Genomic DNA, 16,502 nt, shown 5'->3' on the forward strand with positions numbered 1-16,502 from the left:
AGTTGTTGAGGCTCCTAATAAAAATACTTTGTCGCCATACTTCTTAATATTTATCAGTAAAGATGTTATAGAAACTGGTAGGTAAACTATATTAAAAATGATATGCTGAAATTTTAAATTAGTTATTAAAGAAAAAAACTAACAAGATTTGTTAGAAATAGACTCATAGCTGTAACGTTTCACATGAGTTATTAAAGAAGAAAATAATAAGATTTGTTAACATATATTTGGCTAATAACTTTATAAAATTATACTAGTTTCTTGAAATAAGTAGTAATCTGAATTTCTCTTTAGTTCAATTTTTGTTTATTTCACTAGCAATCGTATCTCAATCTTTTGACTAATAGAAGTATAAAGTAGGTAAAGTGCAACCAGTATACATTGTAAATCTCATACATGAATAATGATTCAAAACAAACATTAAATATTATCTCTGCCCTCACTTATGGGCATTTCTTGTTTTGTATTATTTGTCTAAAGTACATTGGTATGTGTACTAGACATAGACAAATGAAACAATACCAGACATTATGTATATTGAGTGCAAGTGTGAAATGTGAAGCTGACAAATGCGTGTAAGACCTGAATACAGAGGAAACCACTGTCATCTGAAGGTAATCAGAGAAAGTAAGGAAAGACATTAAAGTCTGAAATGGTGTTTTTAAATGAATTCAGTAGTATTAACTAAGATCTGATAGTATTTTGCCATTTATAAAGCGTGTTCACTTGTGTTATCTTCACATAATTCTAAAATAGGATAGCTGTTATCCCTGAGTTAACAATGAGGAACTTGAGGCATAGAAACATTGAATGACTTGGATAAACTTACGAGGCTAGGAAGTGGAAGACATTTAAGAACAGTTTTCAGACTGCAGACCCTTTGCCTTCTCTGTATTATTATGCTGGCAATAAAGATGGTTAGTTTTTCCTTAGCAGAGAGGATATGAAAGATAGTATTTAGTTTGACCAAAAATGCTGAACTGTGAATGTTATGAGTGAGAAAGGTGAGAAAATCAGCTTGATGAATGATGAATATATATTGTAGAGTTGGTTATATCCAGAGATGATTTTTGGGCAATTCCCAAGTGTTAGATGCTGTGCTGAAGACTAAAGTTAGAAAGTAGGGATAGAGTCAGCCTAGTTTGGTAGGGTGGCACTTAGAAGTAAAAGATTTGAAGTAAGCATAAAGTATGTAAACTGTGATGAATCACTGTGATTGTTAAATAAAAATACATTTAAAGTAGATTGGATAAGTTGAATTTTCTGTTCTCTATTAATAGAACAGGTTAATAGCCATATGCCTTTTGTTGTTGATATAGTAAAACTCTGTATCTCATTAATATTAATTTGTAATTGTCATTTGACATTAAATGTGTTATTCTGCCATTTTAGTAAGACAAGAGTTTCTAATACCTTTGTTCTACCTTCTGTATGTGGCAGCTAAAATTTAAATGGGTTCATATGATATTATATAAGATAAATTTACTCTGAGTTCATTATTGAATCTTTTTTCTGTTTAAATATCACCTTTAAAATACAAAGAAAACTACTTTAAATATTTCACACTTTTAGCTATAATTTTCGTTAGGATATCTTTAATAATAAATGCTACCATTTGTGGAGTGCTTACCCTGTGCCAGTTACTTTGTTAAAACTTCACATAAATCATCTGAATTCTCATCATAAGTCTGTGAGGTTGTTCTGATTTTATACAGGAGAAAACTGATAATATTTAAGTCACTTTTTTCAAGATTACATAGCTGATAAAATGATAAAGCCAGAATTTAAACCCAGGACTATCTAGTGTCAAAGTCTGTGCTATAATAATACTGTTTCCAATTGTTTCCCTCTCTCTCTCTCTCTCTCTCTCTCTCTCTCTCTCTCTCTCTCTCTCTCTCTGTCTCTCTCTCTCTGTCACTCACACACACACACACACACACACACACACACACGTTCTAATTTTATATACATGGCACTGTGTTGTGTATTGTGAGTATATAAAGATGAGTTTGACACCTCTAGGAGGAGCGTTTTATTGAAAGACATTGCTGGGAGTGTACAATGCATGTAAAACATTCTGGAGGCCAGAAGATAAAGTTGTGCAAACTGCTATGGTAGATGGTAGATCAGTGCTAATGTCTTTAAAGAGCCTTTATTTATTGGGATTAAAAAAAATTAAAGTACCAAAGGGTAAACAGATTAAATATATGAACACAATTTTAATGAGGCCAGCATCATCCTGATACCAAAGCCTGGCAAAGACACAACAAAAAAAGGGAATTTTAGACCAAGATCCCTGATAAACATCGATACAAAAATCCTCAATAAAATACTGGCAAACCGAATCCACAGCACATCAAAAAGCTTATCCACCATGATCAACTTGGCTTCATTCCTGGGATGCAAGACTGGTTCAACATATGCAAATCAATAAATGTAATCCAGCATATAAACAGAACCAAAGACAAAAACCACATGATTATCTCAATAGATGCAGAAAAGGCCTTTGACAGAATTCAACAGCGCTTCATGCTAAAAACTGTCAATAAATTAGGTATTGATGGGATGCATCTCAAAATAGTAAGAGCTATTTATGACAAACCCACAGCCAACATCATACTGAATGGGCAAAAACTGAAAGCATTCCCTTTGAAAACTGGCACAAGACAGGGATGCCCTCTCTCACCACTCCTGTTCAACATAGTGTTGGAAGTTCTGGCCAGGGCAATCAGGCAGGAGAAAGAAATAAAGGGTATTTAATTAGGAAAGAGGAAGTCAAACTGTCCCTGTTTGCAGATGACATGATTGTATATTTAGAAAACCGCATCATCTCAACCCAAAGTCTCCTTAAGCTGATAAGCGACTTCCGCAGTCTCAGGATACAAAAATCAATGTGCAAAAATCATAAGCATTCCTATACACCAGTAACAGGCAAACAGAGAGCCAAATCATGAGTGAACTCCCATTCACAATTGCTTCAAAGAGAATAAAATACCTAGGAATCCAACTTACAAGGGATGTAAAGGACCTCTTCAAGGAGAACTATAAACCACTGCTCAAGGAAATAAAAGAGGACACAAACAAATGGAAGAACATTCCATGCTCATGGATAGGAAGAATCAATATCGTGAAAATGACCATACTGCCCAAGGTAATTTATAGATTCAATGCCATCCCCATCAAGCTACCAATGACTTTCTTCACAGAATTGGAAGAAAACTACTTGAAAGTTCATATGGAACCAAAAAAGAGCCCGCATTGCCAAGGCAGTCCTAAGCCAAAAGGACAAAGCTGGAAGCATCACACTATCTGACTTCAAACTGTACTACAAGGCTACAGTAACCAAAACAGCATGGTACTGGTACCAAAACAGAGATATAGACCAGTGGAACAGAACAGAGCCCTCAGAAATGATACTACACATCTACAACCATCTGATCTTTGACAAACCTGACAAAAACAAGAAATGGGGAAAGGATTCCCTACTTAATAAATGGTGCTGGGAAAACTGTCTAGCCATATGTAGAAAGCTGAAGCTGGATCCCTTCCTTACACCTTTTACAAAAATTAATTCAAGATGGATGAAAGACTTAAATGTTAGACCTAAAACCATAAAAACCCTAGAAGAAAACCTAGGCAATACCATTCAGGACATAGGCATGGGCAAGGACCTCATGTCTAAAACACCAAAAGCAATGGCAACAAAAGCCAAAATTGACAAATGGGATCTAATTAAACTAAAGAGCTTCTGCACATCAAAAGAAACTACCATCAGAGTGAACAGGCAACCTGCAGAATGGGAGAAAAATTTTGTAATCTGCCCATCTGACACAGGGCTGATACCCAGAATCTACAAAGAACTTAAACACATTTACAAGAAAAAATCAACCCCATCAAAAAGTGGGCGAAGGATATGAACAGATACTTCTCTAAAGAAGACATTTATGCAACCAACAGACACAAGAAAAAATGCTCATCATCCCTGACCATCAGAGAAATGCAAATCAAAACCACAATGAGATACCATCTCACACCAGTTAAAATGGCAATCACTAAAAAGTTAGGAAACAACAGATGCTGGAGAGGATGTGGAGAAACAGGAACACTTTTACACTCTTAGTGGAACTGTAAACTAGTTCAACCATTGTGGAAGACAGTGTGGTGATTCCTCAAGGATCTAGAACTAGAAATACCATTTGACCTAGCCATCCCATTACTGGGTAGATACCCAAAGGATTGTAAGTCATGCTGCTATAAAGACACATGCACATGTGTGTTTATTGCAGCACTTTTCATGATAGCAAAGACTTGGAACCAACCCAAATGCCCATCAATGATAGACTGGATAAGGAAAATGTGGCACATATACACCATGGAATACTATGCAGCCATAAAAAAGGATGAGTTCATGTCCTTTGTAGGGACATGGATGAAGCTGGAAACCATCATTCTCAGCAAACTATCACAAGGACAGAAAACCAAACCCCGCATGTTCTCACTCATAGGTGGGAATTGAACAATGAGAACACTTGGACACAAGAAGGGGAACATCACACACTGGGGCCTGTGGTGGGGTGGGGGGAAGGGGGAGGGATAGCATTAGGAGATGTACCTAATGTAAATGACGAGTTAATGTGTGCAGCACACCACCGTGGCACATGTATACATATTTAACAAACCTCCACGTTGTGCACATGTACCCTAGAACTTAAAGTATAATAATAATAATAAAAGCAGTTTAAACATACAGTGAAATGGCAATGAACAAATATGATTATAATTCTAAGAAAGTCAAGTCTATGTTTCCTTCACCCATTGTAGTCCTAGAGTCTAGAACAGAGCCTGACACACAGTAGACACTCAGTAGATATTTGTTTAATGAATAAAACAACATGAAAAAATGTTCAGCCATGCTTGTAGTTAAGAAGCTCAGTGAAAGCAAGATACCATTTTTCAGTTATTAAATGTCAAGTAAAACAAAACAAAAAACAGATAGATGATAGAAAGAGATAGAATGCAGGAGAAAGTTCAGTGAAATGGGTAGTCAAGCATACATTTCCGGTAGGAGTGTAAATGGACTCACTTCTAATGCAATTTATAGTAGTCTTGAAAAATATTCCTAAATTTTGACCCAGCAATTTCACTTCTAGAATCTTTACTGACAAGCAATCCTGAATATGTAAAATAATTTTTACAAAAATATATAGTACATGGTAATATATATAGCACAAAAATTTGGAAAGAGTATAAATATCCAACTATAAAAAATGGTTAAGTAGGTCCTGACAAATCTTATTAATGAGCTATTATGCAAAATTTATGTAAACGTGTGAAATAACACAGAATAATATTTGAGTTCAGTGAAAGAAGCAGCACATAAAAAATGTTCATATAGGATAGTGTCAGTCTGTGTAGAAAAATAACTGGAAGAAAATGTATCTGCAATGTTGGCTATTTGGGTAGTGGAATATCAGGTGATTTTTTTTTTAAAATTTTCTAAAATTCCTTAAAAAGATATATATTAATATATAAAATTTCTCTTATTTGGAACTATGACTGGTAAGTAAATATCTGTTCACTGTCAAATTATTTAAATACATCCTAATCACCTTTTAAATATTTCAATCAAAAGAAAAATTCATTTTTGGTGTTAGAAAATGTGTGTTTTTCTTTTCTGAGTTTGAACTAACTTTACAATTTCTATTCACTACCCCAATAATTTTAGATTTAATTCAAGACTGGTCTAGTGATAGTCCTCCAGACATTTTTTCATTTGTTCCATATACGTGGAATTTTAAAATCATGTTTCATCAGTTTGAAATGATTTGGGCCGCTAATCAACACAATTGGATCGACTGTTCCACTAAACAACAGGAAAATGGTAAGACATTTAAAAAATTAGGTTAAGTATTTCTCTCATTAAGGCAAATACCAACTAAGAAAATTAGTATTCATTTGATAGTTTTAACACATACTAGAAGTTGTTTCTCCCCATTATCTTTGTGAGACTCTCAGAGGACTGTTTCAGAGTTTGTATTGGACTAAAAATTTTGTTTAGTTGTGCATTTTAGACAATTTTATAATTGAAATGTTATGGACATTAAAAGTAAATTTACTTTTTCTTCTTCTTCTTTTTTTTTTGTAGTGTATCTGGCAGCCTGTGGAGAAACACTAAACATTGATTTTTCTTTGCCTTTTACGGACTTTGTTCCAGCTACATGTAATACCAAGTTCTCTTTAAGAGTATGTATAGTTGAATGCACTATTATTCCACAAGGTGTATTAGTTAGTTTGATTTCCCAAAGCTTATCTTTACTCCCCGTACCCAATCCATTGCCACTTCAAGGTATTTTAGCTTTCCTCCAATGTCTACTACCTTTAGTGTCAGAGTTCCTGCTGTTTTCTTTTTGTAGTTAACTGCACCTAATAAATTGCGCAATTAAAAATATCTCAAGTTGACTATTTTCTTAAGAGTTCATTTCTGATATCTGTGGCTAATCTACATGTTAGCCCTTCTAGCTCTAATGTTTAGTAATTCATATGAACTAATTTTATACTTCCCTTTATTTGATTCTTAATTGTAAACATGAATTCAAGGAGTAACCACAGTACCTTTCTTCCTTTTATCTGAATGCCTGCACTTCTAAGCTCAAAATTTTATGGAACATATAATTTTTTGGTATGGGCAACCAGTAGTACTTGTACTATTAATAGTGGTTTTACTGGTAAAATTAGCAACATAATAGAAACAGCTGACATCTGTTAAACATTTTCTGTGTACTACATAGACACTATTCCATGTACTTTATGTAGTAACTCATTTAATTCTCAGAACAACCCTCTTGAGATAATTATTACCTGCATTTATACATTAGGAAAGTGAAGAACAGAGCTTTTGTAACTCATCATATAGCTAGTGAGGTATTGGGCAATATAGCTTAGGGTTCCATTCTTTTAACCACTCTACCTTGCTGCCTGTTAAACTAGTCATCAAGATGAACAAAGAATAGAAGACCTATAAGGAAAAAAGTAAAGCCAAGTGAAGATCCTTTGATTTGCCAGTTCTGAATTATTGAAAGCCAGTTGAGGAAACAAGACTTACTAGAATCAAATGAGATAATACTATTTTAAAAATTAATAAAAATATGGAACATAGTACACCTGAGCTTATAAAAGTTTTTTTTAAAAGCTGAACTTCATAAAAAAAAAATCTGTGATTACCCATGGAAGACATTCTTTTCACTGTTTGGAAACTATACTGTTTCTTTCCCTGATTATTTTGTTGTTTTTCAATACAAATTTAGTTTTAGTCAATGTAAAATCTTATTCCTTATTTACCTGACTGTTGAATGTAAAATCTGCCATTTCAAATTTGTTTATCTCACTTGTGTAATCCCAGCACTTTGGGAGCCTGAGGCAAGATGGTTGCTTGAGGCCAGGAGTTTGAGACTAGCCTTGGCAACACAGCAAGACCCTGTCTCTACAAAAAAAAAAAAAAAAAAAAAAATAGCACATTCCTCTCGTCCCAGCTACTTGGGAGGATCACTTGAGTGCAGGAGTTCAAGGCTTCACTCCAGCGTCAGTGACAGAGTGAGACCATTAAAACAAAAAATAATAATACAATAAAATAAAAATAAATAAAATTTGTTTATTTTCTTTCAAACTTATTTCGAAAATTGTTGTAGACAGTTTTGCCTGTATTAACCAACATGTTTATGCACTAATGTTATTACTTTGGCTTATTATAATTTATAATTATTTTTTAGGGAGAAGATGTTGATCTTCATTTGTTTCTACCAGATTGCCACCCTAGTAAATATTCTTTATTTATGCTGGTAAGAAATTGCCACCCAAATAAGATGATTCATGATACTGGTATTCCTGCTGAGTGTCAAAGTGGTCAGAAAACAGTTAAACCAAAATGGCGCAACGTTACTCAGGAAAAGTGAGTACATAAAATTAGTGACACAGGCCAGGCGCAGTGGCTCACGCCTGTAATCTCAGCACTTTGGGAGGCCGAGGTGGTTGGGTCACCTGAGGTCAGGAGTTCGAGACCAACCTGGCCAACATGGTGAAACCTTGTCTCTACTAAATATACAAAAATTAGCTGGGCATCATGGTGCATGCCTGTAGTTCTAGTTACCTGGGAGGCTGAGGTAGGGGAATCGCTTGAACCTAGGAGGCGGAGGTTGCTGTGAGCTAAGACTGTATCACTGATGTCCAGTTTGGGCAACAGAAAGAGACCCCATCTCAAAAAATAAATTGATTAGTAAAACAAAATAAAATTAGTGACAAGTATTTTGTGCTTATATGTGGAGAAATTCTTCTTTCAAAAAATAATAATAAAATTTTGATTATCTGCAACTGATATCTATACAATTAAAGGAATAAGTATCTGACTAGAAACTGTCTGTTTTACTCTTCAAAGGGCTGGTTGGGTTGAATGCTGGACTGTCCCAAGTGTCATGCTTACAATTGATTATACATGGCACCCAATTTATCCACAAAAAGCAGATGAACAGCTAAAACAATCATGTAAGTGTTTTTATATAATTTGTGCTTTTATACAGCTGCTATTATGATTGATAGTCATGAAAAATAAAAAGCAAATGCATTGAAACACATCTATTCTTGTGACATAGTATAAATACAATCTTTTAAATATTTCAGATTAATTATATCTACCTTTTGAGCATTTGCTATGTATCAAATAGTGGGCCAAGCAATTTTCTGGCTTCTATTATCTCATTTAATCCATGTAACAACTCTGTGAGACAGATATTACCATTATTTTTATCTTAAAGTTGAGGAAATATGCTCAGAGAAGGTAAGTAATATTCTCAAAGTCTGCCAAGCTAGAAGCAGTAGAGCCTGAATGTGAAACAAGGTTTGTGTGAATCTGCATATTTAAGTGCATGATTTTGTGAAACGTTAGTTTCTTTAATGCATTTTGACAGTTCTCATATAGTTTATAGTTTCCTGAAGGTAATTTGCCTTATTACCTGGGTCCAAAAAAGAATTAGAGCCAAATGATGATGTTTTCTTTGTATTTTTCCAGTGAGTTAAGTTTCAAAGGATAGTTTTCATAGTTGTTTCATAGTGACTTGATAGTATCACACTGTATTTAAATAGCTATTTATATGAAAAAATTTTGTAGTTTAGTGCCCAAGAATAGTTAAGGTCTTGATGTGACCCAAATTTGTATTGCAGGGACTCAATAAGAATGTTGTTTATGTTAACAGAAAGTTGTCATTGATTTTCTGCAGGCTGATTTATGTATTTCTCTCATATTTCAATATTTATTCTTTATTTGCTTTCTTAATTATTGCTCTTTTAGGTCTGTTTTCATTATATATACATAATGTAAGGATTAGTTGGTATCATGTTTGCAAAGTAAAATTTTTTAGTGAATATTTCCTTGAAGATCTTCCAAGAGGTCTTTTGTCCCCCACTCCCCAAACATTAATCTTTTTTTTCCTTAATTTACTACAGTATCAGAAATGGAAGAGACAATGCTATCCGTATTAAGGCCATCCCAGAAGGCATCAGACAGAGTTGTTTCTTCTCCCTCTACTTCTTCACGCCCCCCTATTGATCCCTCAGAACTTCCACCTGATAAACTTCATGTAGAAATGGAACTTTCTCCAGATTCTCAGATAACTCTCTATGGACCTCTACTAAATGCCTTTTTGTGTATAAAGGTACGATTCTTAAAAACAACTTACATACTTTTAAATATAGACAAAGCAGTTAAAATTTAATTGAAAATTGAGACCATTTGAAATAGCCAATTGGATTATTTAAAGTGTTGAGGATATACCAGATATGCTGACTGGACTTAGGGTGCTAGATTCAATTACAAAATTATTTATTAAAAATAGTACTCCTCAGTTCAGCATTCTTTTGTGCATTTTGTATGTTCTAGGAATGGTGCTAGTTGCTATAGATAAAGATGATATAGCGTCTCTTCTCAGGGGTGTAAGCTAGAGGGATAGCTAGGATAGACAGATATATGGACACATTTTCACACGTTGTAAGTAATGTAGCAATAGAAGTACTACATATATCTGAGAATAATCGGTAATGGAAAACACTACTTCAAGTGAGTCCATTGAAAATAAGTGACAATGTTTTATGATAAATAATGAATAAATATTTGTTTGGTGCTTTATTTGAAAAACTGAAGCAAATATATGAAAATGCTTATTTCAGAGTATATCAAACTTAGGTTCTAAATAGATGTGCACTAATTTTTAGAATAAAGAACAAATCGTGTTGACTCATTTTGGTATATTTTTTTCCACTGAAATTGTGTGATTGCACAGTATGACAGCACTTTAAAGTTGATCTCTGTAGAAAAGAGAGGTTATTTTTGGATAAATATTTGAGGAGTTCATCAGTTTTCTGGAGATCACTCTTACTTTGACGTTCAAATCATATGTTTTAAATGCCCCCAACAAATTATCAACAATTCTTGTTGATTTAATTTTTATGGTAACTAGTATAATCCTTCCTGATCCTCACTTATCACCTTTGCCTGTAATTAGAGGAGTTATCCACATCACTTTCAACAACTTAAGAAATTTTGCATTTTTAAAGGATCTGGCAGATTCACTTTGGATATTGAATACCTAGCTGACAAGGAATCCTGTAATGTACAGCGATAAGAGTAATTAATTCTGTAGAGAGGGACTAGGATGTTCAGGGTTGGTCAGGGAAGCACGATCAAGGTTTGTTAGTAAAGGCTCTCTGCAGGAAGTGCTGGCTGAACTGGGTTTTGAAGGCCTATAGCATCTCAATATTTGAGTTATTATATTGTATTTACAAAAAACTACCATAAATCATCAGATGATGTAACTTAATATTAAAAGATGCAAGGGAAAATGTGGTTAATATTTGTAGATACCTAGAGTTTTTGTTGATTACATACACACCTTTCTTCCTTCTTGTGACCATCATTTGACCTAAAATGTATGTCAAATATTTCTCCCAATATCCTACTTTCTTAGGATTGCATGTGAATAATTATAAAGGATTTAACAGATAATTTTCTTTTTTTTTTTTTTTTTTTTTTTTTTTGAGACGGAGTCTCGCTCTGTCACCCAAGCTGGAGTGCACTGGCCAGATCTCAGCTCACTGCAAGCTCCGCCTCCCGGGTTCACGCCATTCTCCTGCCTCAGCCTCCCGAGTAGCTGGGACTACAGGCGCCGCCACCTCGCCCGGCTAGTTTTTTGTATTTTTTAGTAGAGACGGGGTTTCACCGTGTTAGCCAGGATGGTCTCGATCTCCTGACCTCGTGATCCGCCCGCCTCGGCCTCCCAAAGTGCTGGGATTACAGGCTTGAGCCACCGTGCCCGGCCAATAATTTTCAAGCTATAGTCTTCCTGAAGAGGCTGCATTATATTTTACTTAAATATAAGTAATGATTTAATTAGTAGGTGAAGGTAGTCATAGTGATACAATATCAGTTTTTGAATACTACTAGAGTGGTATTAACTTTCGTTTTTGCATTACTATGTACACATGGAACCTCAATTTGTTTTTATTAAAAAAATTGATAGTAATAAAAAAATAAGAGGACTCTAACAAAACAGAATACAGTGAAATAAATAATATGCTTTCATTTTAGACTTGTTTATAGGTTCTACTCCACAGATGTAGCCATTGCTGATAGATTATTGTTTTCATACAGACTTTTGTGCATTAAAGGGTTTATAACAACTTTTTAGTAGTTTCAAAAGTTTGTCTTGCCCTAAATATTGTATTAGTATTTACATTTATCTAGTTAGCTTAGAACTTGTATAAAATGTCTATTAAAGCAAATTGTAAAATTTGAAATTTTGACATGTTTACTAAATATATATCAAAGATATGACAGGCAAAAAACTTGTTTAGCCCAGTTAACTCTGTGCTTCCTTTTATAAGGAATTTATGCAATTCTTTAAGTTTCTGGTTTTGTTTTTGTTTTTTAGGAGACAGGGTCTTGCTTCGTCACTCAGGCTGGAGTGCAGTGGCACAATCATAGCTCTTTGTAATCTGGAACCCCAGGGCTCAAGTGATCCTCCCGCCTCAGCCTCTTGTAGCTAGGTCTACAGGCAGGCACCACCACACCCATCTAACTTTAAAAAAAATATTTTTTGGAGAGACTAGGTCCTGCCATGTTTCCCAGGCTTGTCTCAAACACCTTCCTGGCCTCAAGCGATCCTCCAGCCTTGGCCTCCCAAAGTGCTGGGATTATAGGTGTGAACCACCATGCCTGGTCTGTTTGTTTAGCTATATAACGTGTATTTTACTTGGTATCGGTATTAGTACTTTAAAACTTTTTGGAGGTTGAAAAATATATATATTATTTTTATAACATATTCAAATTGATATATGAAATTTTCTTGTTCATGTATTTTCATGTATACATGAAAAAGAAAATGGCAGTTTAAGGGAATGTAAAAATTCATGTAACCGAGATTGTCTTTTTTTAGTTATCAAAATTAAACATCAAGAAATTATAAAGAATAAACTAGGAAAAAAAAATCACTATATTTGTTTGGCTGTATATGAAAGACTGCTTTCCAAAATCCACGGAAGAAACTAGGCCTGGCATTATCATTATAAATAATTCTAAGAAGAATATGTCTACTGAATATTCATTAAAATTTGTGAGGACATGTATGGAAATGGGAGGTCTTCTGCAGATGTAGACAATATAGTAACTATGAGTGTCAGCCCAAAATCATTTCAGTCATATTAAAACTTTGTCATTTCTTCTGTTGTGGATATAAAGTTGGATAACCATACTACTTATATTACTTTCCTGATTTGACTTCTCTTAGTCTTACTTCATTTTTTTGTTAATGAAGGAAAATAAATCTTTTTATAATGATAACATGTCAGTGGTAGCAAATAACTGCATGAAAGGATATATATGGCATATATGTTTTTCTTATTAAAAATAATTTTAGGCCGGGCGCGGTGGCTCACGCCTGTCATCCCAGCACTTTGGGAGGCTGAGGCAGGCGGATCACGAGGTCAGGAGATCGAGACCATCCTGGCTAACAAGGTGAAACCCTGTCTCTACTAAAAATACAAAAAATTAGCCGGGCGTGGTGGCGGACTTCTGTAGTCCCAGCTACTTGGGAGGCTGAGGCAGGAGAATGGTGTGAACCCGGGAGGTGGAGCTTACAGTGAGCTGAGATTGTGCCACTGCAGTCTAGCCTGGGGACAGAGCAAGACTCCATCTCAAAAAAAAAAAAAAAATAATAATTTTAATAATCTTGAACAGAAACCTGGCTATTAATTTTTCTTTTTTTAAAAAAGGGTAATTTTGGAAACAGTACTTGTGGACTTTTGCTACTGTTTCTCTGATTTTATTAGCTGCCATCTTTTCACCTATTGTTGTTATTTTTTTCTGTTTTGAGAAATGAGCATCATTGGATAAGCATACATTTTTAACTAGGAAAAACATTGCAGTCTCTTACTTGAAGTAGGTAATAAGATACTCATATCAAAATACCATTATGAAAAGAAAATTCTGGAGAATTCTTAAGTAAATTGAAATGTATGTAGTTTATCATTCTTAAATTCAAACATGATGCAAATTTGACAAAAGAACACATTTTCTTGGTTCTATAAGCCAGTGAATTTTTTCTAGGATTGTTTGGAATTTATTTTAAAGATAGTTTAATTTTGCATGCCATCTATTATAAAATGAAATTGAAAGTTTTATTTTTATTTGTAAATATTTGTGTACATTTGTTAATCTTAAAGTACCATAAAAGTTTGCCATAATGTATTACCACCTACCTTACACTTTGATCAACCTTTTTGGTAACTTTTTTTTCAGTAAATTCTTTTTTTTTTTTTTTTTTTGAGACAGGGTCTGACTTTGTCACCCAGGTAGTGGCATGGTCACAGTTTACTGCAGCCTCGACTTCCTGGGCTCAGGTGATTCTCTCAGCCTTCCAAGTAGCTGGGACCACATGCATGCGCCACCATACCTGGATAATTTTTGTATTTTTTGTGGAGACAGGGTTTCACCATGTTGCCCAGGCTGGTCTCAAACTCCTGGGCTCAAGTGATCGGCCCACCTGCACCTCGTAAAGTGCTGGGATTATAGGTGTGAACCACTGCGCCTGACCTTTCAGTTAATTCTTAAGAAATTAACTAATAGATTTGGAATTCATAAATTAAGAAAAACCCTTAAGTCACACACCCAGCATTAGACATTTAACATTAGACAAAGTTCTTAAAGGAGTTATAATTTTAAAAGTACATTTTGTTGACGATATTTAGTAACTACAAATTTATTAACTCATGAAAGAATCCTAGTGTTTTATAACTCCTTTAGAGCAAAGTCACTGACACATTTAACAAAAATTAGCAAATGTTCTCTGCTATGTTGGGCATTCAGTGTTCCCTAAGGAATTTGATATGAATTATTTCCATTTCAAAAGCAATGGAGATTGCTTTAGTAGCAAATTGGAACGTTAGACCCAAGGGAATCTTTTTTCTTTTTACTGTAATAATCTACAGGAATCTAAATTTTTTTCAAGATTTACAATTATAAGAGACTACAAGGGAATTTTTTAAAAATAAGAGATCTGTTGGCTAGGATCATTAAAAATGAGTTAAAATGAGTGCTGGTAACTGTTTTATTTTGTTGGTACATGTTAGTATGCTGAAACCTAATAGTAGTTGAGTCCTTAGATCAGCTGTTTGGGGAGAAGGTGGGGCAGAGGTGTTTTTCTGGGGGCCATTTACACATGGAAGTATCAAAGGAGTTTTTCCACTTTACGCTTGACTCTGGACTCTGCCTACTGCAAACTTTCTGAACAGTCATTAGGACTGGGGTGGAATGTATATTTCATAAAGGCTTCTGGAGGGGAGAACTACTGCTCTGAACATCTTTAAGTTTTGTTTGTTTGTTTACTTTATTTCAATTGTTTTGGGGAACAGGTAGTTTTTGGTTACATGGATAAGTTCTTTAGTGGTGATTTCTGAGATTTTGGTGCACCCATCACCTGAGCAGTGTACGCTATACTCAATGTGTAGTCTTTTATCCCTCACCCCACCACCTGCCACATCCTTCCTCTCGAGTCTCCAAAATCTGTTATATCATTCTTATGCCTTTGCGTCCTCACAGCTTAGCCCCCACTTATGAGTGCAAACATAGGATATTTGGTTTTCCATTAATGAGTTACTTCATTTAGAATAATGGTCTCCAATTCCATCCAGGTTGCTGTGAATGCCATTATTTCATTCCTTTTTATGACTGAGGAGTATTCCATGGTATATATGTGTGTATGTATGTATGTGTGTATATATACACATACCACATTTTCTTTATCCACTCATTGGTTGCTGGGTATTAAGGTTGGTTCCATGTTTGAACTGTGAATTGTGCTTCTATGAACATGAGTGTGCAAGTGTCTTTTTCGTGTAATGACTTCTTTTCTTTCTGGTAAATAGCCAGTAGTGGGATTGCTGGATCAAATGGTAGTTCTGCATTTAGTGCGAATCTCCATACTGTTTTCCATAGTGGTTGTACTATGTTACATTCCCACCAGCAGTATAAAAGTGTTCCCTTTTCACCACATCCACGCCAACATCTATTATTTTTGATTTTTAAATTATGGCCAGTCCTGCAGGATAAGGTGGTATCACGTTGTGGTTTTGATTGCATTTCCCTGATCATTAGTGATGTTGAACATTTTTCATGTGTTGGCCATTTGTGTATCTTCTTTTGAGAAATGTCTGTTCATGTCCTTTGCCCACTTTTATATGGGATTTTTTTTTTTCCTCGCTGATTTGTTTGAGTTCCCTGTAGATTCTGTATATTAGTCCTTGGTCAGATGCATAGTTTGTGAAGATTTTCTCCCACTCTGTGGGTTGTCTGTTTATTCTGCTGATTATTTATTTTGCTGTGCAGAACCTTTTTAGTTTAATTAGGTCCCATTTGTTTATTTTTGTTTTCGTTGCATTTGCTTTTGGGTTCTTGGTGAAGAATTCTTTGCCTAAGCCAATGTCTAGAAGAGTCTTTCTGATGTTGTCGTAGAATTTTTATGGTTTCAGGTCTTAGATTTAAGTCGTTGATCTATCTTGAGTTGATATTTCTCTAAGGTGAGAGATGAGGATACAGTTTCATTCTTCTATGTGTGGCTTGCCAATTATCCCAGCACAATTTGTTGAATAGGTTTTTGTTTCTTATTTTGTTTATGTGATGTATCACATTTACTGATTTGTGTATAAACCATCCCTGCATCCCTGCTATGAAACCCACTTTTCTCACTTTATGTTTTTGTATGCTTTGTTGATGATCAGTTGGCTGCAAGTATTTAGCTCTATTTTGGCTTTATTTTGGCTTCTCTATTCTGTTCCATTGGTCTGCGTGCCTGTTTTTATAACAGTACCTTGCTGTTTTGATAACTATAGCCTTCTAGTATATAGTTCACAGTTGGGTAATGTGATGCCTCCAGATTTGTTCTTTTTGCTTAGTCTTGCTTTGGCTA

General features: G+C 34.7%; 1 protein-coding gene across 8 annotated transcripts in view; it reads left to right on the forward strand.

Moving 5' to 3' along the window:
* KIAA1109 (KIAA1109 ortholog) overlaps positions 1 to 16,502 on the forward strand; it is a 225,219-nt gene that overhangs the window by 55,981 nt on the left and 152,736 nt on the right. For all 8 annotated transcript variants that reach the window (XM_030925315.1, XM_030925337.1, XM_030925343.1 and 5 more), the window contains exons 16-20: positions 5,726 to 5,881; positions 6,146 to 6,243; positions 7,767 to 7,945; positions 8,429 to 8,535; positions 9,493 to 9,701. In XM_030925315.1, the coding sequence (XP_030781175.1) occupies positions 5,726 to 5,881; positions 6,146 to 6,243; positions 7,767 to 7,945; positions 8,429 to 8,535; positions 9,493 to 9,701 (749 nt within the window). The remainder of the gene's footprint in view (positions 1 to 5,725; positions 5,882 to 6,145; positions 6,244 to 7,766; positions 7,946 to 8,428; positions 8,536 to 9,492; positions 9,702 to 16,502) is intronic.

Source organism: Rhinopithecus roxellana, chromosome 2 (genome assembly GCF_007565055.1).
Source record: "Rhinopithecus roxellana isolate Shanxi Qingling chromosome 2, ASM756505v1, whole genome shotgun sequence".
Lineage (NCBI taxonomy): Eukaryota > Metazoa > Chordata > Mammalia > Primates > Cercopithecidae > Rhinopithecus > Rhinopithecus roxellana.